The sequence below is a fragment of the Electrophorus electricus genome, chromosome 1, assembly GCF_013358815.1.
Source record: "Electrophorus electricus isolate fEleEle1 chromosome 1, fEleEle1.pri, whole genome shotgun sequence".
In the NCBI taxonomy this organism is placed as follows: Eukaryota; Metazoa; Chordata; class Actinopteri; order Gymnotiformes; family Gymnotidae; genus Electrophorus; species Electrophorus electricus.
In genome coordinates this window covers 1,683,147-1,692,500 of record NC_049535.1, presented here as the reverse complement: position 1 = coordinate 1,692,500, position 9,354 = coordinate 1,683,147, and the positions used below count along the sequence as shown (strand labels likewise).

Sequence of the window (9,354 nt, the reverse complement as noted above, 5' to 3'; positions counted from 1 at the left end):
GTTCTTGCAGTGCTGTATCAGTCCAACTTTCATCATTATGATCAAAGAAAACAGGAAATATTGTAGGACACACAGAAACTGCTGAGCCCAGACAAACACTAGCTGACCAGCATTCTCCTATATTTACTGTGAATGTGTGTGTTTTATATATATATATATATATATATATATATATATATATATATATATATATATATATATATATATATATATATATATATATATATATAACTAAAGTTTTACATACACTGGAAATTTAAAGAACAACGTATATAAATCGAATAAACCACTTTTCTAAAAACTGAGCTCTCTAAAGTACAAGAATGCTTACCGATCAATTTGGCATTTGCCAAAAATGAAGACAAAGCATCCTTTAAGATAGACTGTAAATGAACTAATAAATTTAAACAGTTTTATGGACAGAAAACTCATGGCAAAACACTAAGTTCTGAGAATGGAATCTGTAATGTAAAATCTATATGAACATGGGAGAAAAACATTTTATCTTTATTAGTATTATTTTACCTCAACATAACAGCGAGGAGTCAAGAAGAACTGATTAAACTCATCCGGGCTGAACTCCCCAAAGATGTACTGTGAAAACAAAACAGCAACATTTCACTAATGACCAAATATTTTCATCTCTAGTTCCCGTCAAAGAAATTAGCACCCACCCACTAGCGCAAAAGTAAAACAGTAAAAGTCATAAATAACACTTTTTTGCCAGCCACTGTATATAAAGCACCTATCACCAACTTATTTTTTACTCATCAGTAATCAATAACAAAATCAACATGGTAACTGGTATCCATCATTTCCACCAATAATGATGACTTGGCCCTTTCACATGAACACCTTCCCTATCCAACACACGCAAAAGGAAGCTAATGCAACAAAAGGGCTTTTTTGTCAAGGTTCATTTATTTTCTAAAGCAGTAAAATAACCAAGACAAGGACTCAATGTGTCTCAGCTTGGAAAATACATAGGTTATCTGGTCACTGCAGCTACACAGAGATAAATGGCAGATCCTGAGGTTTTTTCCATGTTTTGGCACTGAAATAATCCCTGGGGGGGAGATGTTGTAAAGTCCACAGCTAATTGAAATGCACAAACTATAGAGAAAAAGTGATGCATGGCAAAAAGTGTGTGTGAGACTTTGACCTCATGGTGGTGCCAGATTAATGTACTGGCTTTGTGTAGACATTTAGCCCAGGTGGACTGCCAACCAAGGATAAAAAAAAGCACAACTGAAAAAAAAAAAGAATGCTGCCAGGGGGAAAAGGAAAAGAGAAAGAAAAGGGGGGTGTCAGGAATTATCAGTACCTTCTGTTCTTCACCCTTTAATTAGGCCTAAATATCTGTCCAGATAAAAGTGACCTTACAGTTGGCTATCTGATTTCATCAATTTGTGTGAAAGTCGAGGACGAGTTACGAAGTGCTGAGTCATGTAGCATTAGCACGGCAATATGGCTTCCACATGCAGAGAATCTTTACTTCAGCCCATGAATAACAATGTGAATGAAGGAACTTAAAAGAATCTCAGCTCCTATAATGTGCCTTCCCATAGTCCAGAAAAATATCATCAACATACTATGCAAGCATGTTTATTTTTCTACAGAGTGCTGCATGTCATCAAATAATTTAAAAAACAAAATAAAATATACTTTAAAAAATGTAAAATAAACAACTCACCCCCTCCCTACTCCCATCCATGGGAAAACATATTGATAATGTTACATCAACCACACATTGTGCCTGGGGAGTCTCATGGGCTTGGTGTATTCTTGCTACACGAAGGCTATGACATTTGTTTAAACAGCTGCAGTGAGATTGCTGAATGCTGTGTGATGTTTCTGCCCTACTATACTTCACATGCTGTGTCCAAGCACAAAGTACCCAGAGGGCCCCCACCCTGAGAATGACTATGCAGAGAAATAGAGTGACAGACCTCACTACAGTGACCTTCAGAAAGGCCCGTCGGTTCAAACTGACATTCAACTCAAGCGTGCCATTCCCAGAGCAAGGCTTGTCCGAAAGAAGCCACATGAAGCTGGATGGAGGAGGAAAGCTGAAAGCCACGCCTACAGGCATGTCTAACACACAGTTTTAACTTTTGTTCCCTGAAATTTTAAACCCTCGTGCTATCCATACAAGGTCAGAAAACATGGTGACAAGACTTTGGCCTGCATATTGTAGCCCAACATGATTTTTTTTTTCTTGAATCAAAGTGAGAAAACCCAAGACCTTTTTTTTTGCTCCCACCTGTCACGCCAAAGGTTAAGCTCACCTCTTTGTGCCCATTTAACCCTTGCCTGTCTGAGCATAATGAGTTCCCTCTGACCTCAGCAAACCTGCTCCCTCAGGCATGGCTACAAGTAAATCCTACCAATACCAAAACTTTAAGTCATGACAAGAATCAATATGAGACGATGCGTTCTCCACTGGAGCGTTCTGTCTGCCCAAGTAGCTCACAGGGAAAACACAATATGAAAGGACATGAGGACTATGTTTCACGTCCATTGGTCAGAAAAATAAAACCAGTGGTCAGAACCCTAACACAGAACATCACCCCACCCCCCACAACCACCAGAGAAAATTCTGTCCCTCTCTGCTACGTTCAACACTGGTGACATGAAAAGGGAAGCAGAGAAAAAAGAAAATGCAGTTCAAGCATATGTAAGCCTTGGAGACGAGTGCTGCTGATACAGCACTACAAGTGACAAACACCATGGCGTAAGCCGACGGCCTCCAATAGGCTAATGCCGTGACAACAGAAAGAAAGGCTCTTTGCCTCTGTTAGCAGTCATGCCACATGCACCAGGCTAAGCTTTCCCTCGTTGGTCACTCAGAGGGGATTACCATAAAATTGGCCTTCTGAATTATTTCAACATTCTGTGGTGCCTGAACACACACACACCTACTTTAGGATGACAGTCACTACCAGGGGCAAGGTTCACAAAACACAGACAAACGACAATGTAGGCTACAAAGAGTTGCATAACAGCCATTAAATGAAGCAGAACCTGCAGAAAATTTCGAGAAACCTCATATTTCCATGTCATGTAGAAGTTCAAGACAAGCTCTGCAGAAAAATAAAAAGTGCTGTAGTCCAACAGTGTTAAAAAACAGCAACATACAATCAAACCACACAACCACACTTGCGTGCAAACACCCACACAATGTGTCAAATACCTCAAGGCCAATGGGGAGCAGAGAGGGGAGCTGTCTCACTGGATTTTCAGGTTACGACAGTCTTCCACAACTGATAAAATGCTAATGGTAAGTGAGCTTACCATCATAAATGGTCCCTCCCCTGAGGCAACCACCTTTAAATAGTGCCGGTCTCAACATACTCTGGCCAGATAATTCAGCCCAGTACAGGAGGTGAGCCCATGACACTGCACATGTGCGCTACAGCCAAAATAACTATTCTAACAAAATAACTACAAAATAACTAAGCTCCTAATGTTAATTGTTTTTTTAACATGCTGCATCCAACACAACAATAACTTGTTCATGCTTATCCTCACACTTGGAAGGTGAATTGATTCAGACTAGGCAAGAACTCAAGAAAAAAAATGTTTAATGGTCTGAAACCAAAACTTAGTTTTAACATATATGATCCATTCCTATGTGTACCAAGCAACAGAGGAACATCTCTGCCTTTATGGAAGATGTTCAACACATAACTAAGACCACTAATGACACTGTATCTAAAACACTTTTCAGAATTTCCTCACACTAAATATTCATAAATTTATTTTTGCAACCCTTTTATCCAGCAACATCATTTCAGAAATCAGAAAGCCAAGCTGCACAAGACTAAGACAGCAATGCAAAGATGCTAAGTATCCTGGTCATTCTTCTGTCAGAATGTTAACTCTTAGTAAATGTACATAAAAGAAATTTCTTCACCTGTACTCCCAGAAAAAAAAGGGGGGGGAGCAAGACAACTATGAATCACTATTATGACACGTAATTAAATGTTCCCTTGTCATTCCCTGGGTCCCCAGGGTCAGCAAAACTCCCTTTCCCTCATGTGACTATGTTGCTCCATCTATTAACACCAAATTACCGTTAATAGGTAGAATACCTCAAACAGCTCAGCAGAGAGCACATTGCAAAAGAACCTGTCTTTCTGGAGAAACATACATGTTAGGCATTCGCTTGGGTGAAGCAGCCGCTATTGTTTACATGACTTTGGATTGCAGGGACATCAGGAATTTTTTTCTGCTGTAAATGGTGGCTCTATTTGGCACTGAACTGATCGTCTATGACGGCCATAGTAAAAGTAAGCAGCCAAACAAACCATAAAATAGTGGCACTTCTGTTATCTTCTATCATAACATTCCAGAACATACCAGTGGCTAACAATTTGGTTCAATGTGAAAATCCAAAGTTTGCAGGCAACTCATTTCATACATATGAGGATGCTGTGTTAATTAATTAGGAGTTAATTAACTGTCAGCTAAATCTAAAATATAATGAGCATTCGAACAGATATCTGAAACTCTATATTTTAGCAGTGCTGTAGAATGAGCATCAAAGAGCTCAAAGCTGAAATATGTTTGTTGTTTATTCTAGGTTATTCTAAGCTACACCAATGGCAGCCTATTGCTACTGAAAGTCAGCACTCATGTTTAAGAGCAAAAACTCGATATCAAAGCAAAATTAAGTGATTACAAGAAGACCAAATCCAAACTGAACCGAATACTTCGCATTCAACATTGTACAACAGAAGGTAACATACTTTTGTTGTGACCCCAACTTACTTAAAGCTAACCTTAAACAAACTAATACTACAAGTCCACATTACCAAGCACATGATACGGCAGTAATACAGCAAACAATACTAAAGAGCCATCGGCTAGTTAACGTCAGCCAAAATACTCACTTTAAGAAAATGGCCAACGATCACACAACACTTGCTTAGAATGAGTCATAATTTGTAAAGTCGACGTGATGCAAAGTAGGTTAGCTTGTGTCGGGTAGGCATCCAAAGAAGGTTAAAACAGTTACTGGTGTAAGTGGAAGCAATACCACTCCATGTGAGAAACACGGCAAGCTAACCGCTAGGTAGCTCGTAGGATAAGGCCAACTGACATCAAATATACACCAAGCAGAACTAGTCACGCTTTCAAAAACAGTACGACCCCGGCACAGACTTCCCACCGGTCAGTATATCCAGCTATAACGCCATATCCATGCAGTACACGCCGCTCAGTGACTGAATGAAACCGCAAAAGGAGAACAAGACCGCCCCCAGTCAACAGGCCCACCATCCTGTCACACCGCCTGAGCAGACCTCTCCAAAACCACAATAACTCTTTACAAACGAGCCTTAAAACAGCACGACGCTCTTCATTCACCGGGACGCATCAGACAACACGCTGCTATTTCCAAAAAAACTCGACAAACGTGTAGTTGGGAAGTCGCTGTTGCGAGTCCAGTCACGTTAGCTAGCATGGCTAGGCTAGCGACCGTTATTAAAATCTGCACCCTCGCGTGCACGGGGCCTGCTGCAGCAGCGCGAGCAGGTGGGCCAGAAGCACGCACGAAGCGCGAGGCCAAGTTAAAACGACATTGCGACGACAACAATTATAATAATAAAAAGCCTTACAATTTTCACTAGCAGCAAAACCCCGTTTTCTCTTTTAAAAAGGTGTCGCCTAGCTGCCGAAAGCATTGCAGCTATGTGGCTAAGGCGAAGGCTCCGGGCCTGGACCACGCTGGAGGGGCAGTTTCAATGGGGGCGACTATCCCCCCCCCAAGACAAACACACCAGCACGCACATTTCACAGGGCCGCAATTTAAATCACCACAATACGAATTATAGACCCACTTTAAAATTCTAAACCGAACCGTTCGATCGGAGGAGTGGGTTGGTTTTGCAGCTACCTGGTTGCTGGGCGAAGCCATGCTCCCGGTGCGAGGTCCCCTCTTATTCCGAAGGCTCGGCGCGGAAAATCGTGTGGTGTGCGCGTTTCTACTGTGGCGTGGCGTCCATGTCCCGCTCGTCCGTCTCACAGCACTGTGACTCGGCTGGTGGTGCCACTGCTACAGCCTTAAACTATCACGCTGCTTCCCCCGCCGCCGCCGCCATCTTTGTCTCGCCTCCTTTCGCTCGGTGGCTCGTGCGCGGTTCGGGCTGAACGCGTGCGTTCACGTGCTGGGGGAGGGGAGGGGCGGGGCGGGACGGCGGGGGTGGGGGGGCAGAGAGCGCGACGCTAATGCTGACGTTCAAACTGACGGTTAAAAACCGCCTAACGAGCGCGAGAGGCAGATCGCTTCTCTAGCGAGTGTTGAGGTTTAAGACCAAACGTGTCGGCTCGTCGGGAGTCGTGACGATGGAGTGTCCGTTACTCGGATTTCAAATCCATCAAAGGTGACTAAGCTAAGATAGCTAAATTAGCTTAGCATAACATTCGGCTTAAAGGCCAATTTATTTTAAATCCTTACAATCCTCACTCAAAATGTTAGATTAACATTTGTTAATCTATGTGATTTTCCTCGTACTTCTGCTTCAACACAACATATAGTTGGGCACCGCTGACTGCATAAAATAACCTGATTTTGATTTTTATATACTACTCCCTAACGTCCATTAAAGAGTGACACTTTCTTTGACGTTATAAATGAGAATACAACAAAAAGTGCAGGCCAACTTTGCTAACTGGATACAGTTTAGCTCAGTTATAAATGAATTTTTAGAAGGTTATATGATAGACTGATTTTTATAAAACTGAATAGTCATCGACTTCCCCACGTTTAGCTCCCGCCGTGTGTAAAGACAGACCTGGTTAACCATCTGAAGACAGCGAGGTAATGCTAGCTAACATTAGCTAATAGCTAAGTAATAAACGCACAGATTATATCGTTTTTAAATTTCTAAATACGAACTGTGGCGTCTTCTAATTTTTACCAGATAATTTGATTAAACACTGCACGCTGTTGAGCCCTTTCACCTCTTCAGCTTCAGATGCGCCATACTGACTAAATGGGCGGGGTTACGTTTGACCTGAGGTTGTCAATCGGCCTGCTGTGGTCCACGCCCACACAACAGAATAATAAAAGAAAACACTTTTTAATGTTGTTTTAGGGTAAAAAGGAATGTAACTGGAATATATAGCATTCCTTGCAGAAATATTTATTTTTCACAGATAAAAACAAAACAAAACAGCAGGTCCTTTAATAAATCACATCACTTGAAATGGCTCCTGTTCATCAAGTGTCCAGCTTTGAGTTAATATTGAAACAGTAGCTACATCTTCTAATCTTCTACTGTAGAAGACTCCTGCTTTTCTACAACACCACAGTTGGAATAGACCATTTGGAGCCTCTCTATATATAAGGGTAGTTTCTCACATGAACGATAAATTATACAGCCTTTTTTTCATATTCGTATGCATCTTATTCCACAGGAAATGAGGCTCAACAGATACAAGAGTGCGGGAAGGCGGTGCGAGGCAGTAGTCAGGTGAGGAGGAGGAGCGTGCACTGCAAACAGCACACTAACGAGGGGCTTTTACATTAAATCAACAGTAGGTATTTGCTTTAGCATAGTTATGTCGTGCACGTCGTCAATGAGCTTTTAGTTGTTTGCGCTAGCCTGCTCTATTCGACGATAAAGTGCGATCGCTTGATTCATTTTCACTTCGACATTCAGGAAACGCGTAACGCGTCCATCCCATGAACACAGATCCAGGTAGCGACTCCCAGGATATTAGGAAAATGGGTTAAAACACCAGCAAACCTTAGACCGGGCGACACAACGGCGGTTTTAATTAGCCCATTTGAGAGGCCAGTTAATAGGACACCAATTAAATAGGACACCCAGTAACTAAAGGAATCATAGGTAGCCGAGGCAAAATTGTAGTTATAATTAGGCCTGCACGATCGATGTTTTATGACTGGTATCAATGATTGAATAATCATTGAACTCTAATATTATTTTTCGTTTTAGCTGCAATGGCCGGCAAGACGAGAAACCAAAGCCATCGTAGGCATGATGAAGAACGAGAAATGTGCCGCAGAGATGATCAAAGCAGCACCTACACGCACCCCAAACCGCGTGAATATGAGGACTCCTTTCACCAGGATCGCCGGGACATGTGAGAAACCACCACTCACCGTGCCTTTCAAAATGACCTTGACCTTTTAGTCCATACCACTTGTAGCAAAGGCTCGTGTCCTATCACCATTTTCCTTAATATTCTGCACTATTTGCTTATTTATGTAGGTATACAGATACATCAACCTATATCACCTCACATAGGGTGGCTCTTTACAACCTAAGATACATTCTTACTTCCAGAGGTACTTAAATATATGCAATTTCCTATATTCCGATTGTTATTCCAGGATGAATGCAATTTCAACCTTGTATTTTTTTCATCAAGTGATCTTATTCTAAACATCAAAACACCTCTCTTTGCATGATCTCTGACCCTCTCTCTATCTCCATTTTAAAATCATGCAGGGATATGCCAGGTGATAGAGTTCTTCTTAAACATGTTAATCATCATCTGTGCTGGAGTACCCTACAGCAACACAGGCCGATATCGGGACATCGCCAACTTGGGTGGGATCTACTACTATTACTATGGAGGGGCGCAGGCCTTCACGCCGCAGGAGGCCGCGCAGGTCCAGCAGCTCGACGACCGTTTCTACCAGCTCAAGATCCCCCCTTACATCTTCACCATGGCAGCCGGAGGGGCGCTGATGGCTTATGCGCTAGCCGTACTGGCTCTGGGGGTGTTCCGCGTGCCCTTCCGCCAGCCTCCCGTGCTGCTGGTCGAGAGCGTGCTAGACGGCCTGATCAGCCTGGGCTACGTCCCCGCCGTGGCCTTCTACTTCATCAAGCTCAAGGAGATATACAACAACCAAATCTGTAAAGACAGAGAAGCCATGTACAAGTCCAAAGGCTTCCAGGCCTCTGAGTGCACTTTCAGTGGGACAGACGTGGCAGAGGGGCTCTTCGGGGTGATGGGCACCCTTGTGTTCTGCCTGAGTGCAGTGCTAGCCGTGAAAGCGTTCCGAGCAGTCAGAAAGATGAGGCAGCCAAGGGAGGTGGATGACAATTTCTGAAGGGTTTTTGCAAGAATGGGCAACACGTTGCCATTCTAAGTCTTTTGTTGCCATTTTATTTTCAGTCACTTTTTACAAGAGCAAAAGGTCAGCTGTAAAGTTTCATAGGATTTTTATTTTTATTTTTTTTCCATAAATCAGTTTTGTTTATTTTATATTGGACTGCATGCACTGTGACTTTTAAAACCTTTTTTGTACTTTTAATAAACATCTTTTATGCAAATAGTTTTTTTTTTTTCTCTTTCTCAGTGGAGGATTTAGTTTCA

At 42.2% G+C, this 9,354-nt stretch overlaps 2 protein-coding genes across 5 annotated transcripts in view; one reads left to right on the top strand and one right to left on the bottom strand.

The window, feature by feature from the left end:
* The window catches only part of usp10 (ubiquitin specific peptidase 10), a 20,001-nt gene extending 13,876 nt beyond the window's left edge, over nucleotides 1-6,125 (bottom strand). For both annotated transcript variants that reach the window (XM_027007432.2, XM_027007433.2), the window contains exons 1-2: nucleotides 5,900-6,125; nucleotides 526-594 (exon numbers count right to left, since the gene is read on the bottom strand). In XM_027007432.2, coding sequence (XP_026863233.2) covers nucleotides 526-594; nucleotides 5,900-5,920 — 90 coding nt within the window. In that variant the 5' untranslated portion in view covers nucleotides 5,921-6,125. The remainder of the gene's footprint in view (nucleotides 1-525; nucleotides 595-5,899) is intronic.
* A 92-nt stretch (nucleotides 6,126-6,217) lies between these two features.
* Nucleotides 6,218-9,260, top strand: marveld3 (MARVEL domain containing 3). Of its 3 annotated transcripts, XM_035529498.1 has the most exons (6): nucleotides 6,218-6,386; nucleotides 6,774-6,823; nucleotides 7,423-7,478; nucleotides 7,965-8,112; nucleotides 8,241-8,317; nucleotides 8,481-9,260. In XM_035529498.1, exons 4-6 carry the CDS (start codon nucleotides 7,970-7,972, stop codon nucleotides 9,086-9,088), a joined length of 828 nt encoding a protein of 275 aa, XP_035385391.1. In that variant the 5' UTR covers nucleotides 6,218-6,386; nucleotides 6,774-6,823; nucleotides 7,423-7,478; nucleotides 7,965-7,969; the 3' UTR covers nucleotides 9,089-9,260. The 3 variants fall into 3 exon arrangements, with proteins under 3 accessions (XP_035385391.1, XP_026863229.2, XP_026863232.2); XM_027007428.2 differs by lacking the exon at nucleotides 6,774-6,823; XM_027007431.2 differs by lacking the exons at nucleotides 6,774-6,823; nucleotides 8,241-8,317.
* Nucleotides 9,261-9,354: the final 94 nt, after the last annotated feature.

Coding starts and splice junctions, on each gene's coding strand:
- marveld3 (XM_027007428.2), top strand. CDS start 7,970: ATGGCCGGCAAGACGAGAAACCAAAGCCATCGTAGGCATGATGAAGAA. Junction 8,113..8,240: donor CACCAGGATCGCCGGGACAT/GTGAGAAACCAC, acceptor TTATTTATGTAG/GTATACAGATACATCAACCT. Junction 8,318..8,480: donor ATACATTCTTACTTCCAGAG/GTACTTAAATAT, acceptor AAAATCATGCAG/GGATATGCCAGGTGATAGAG.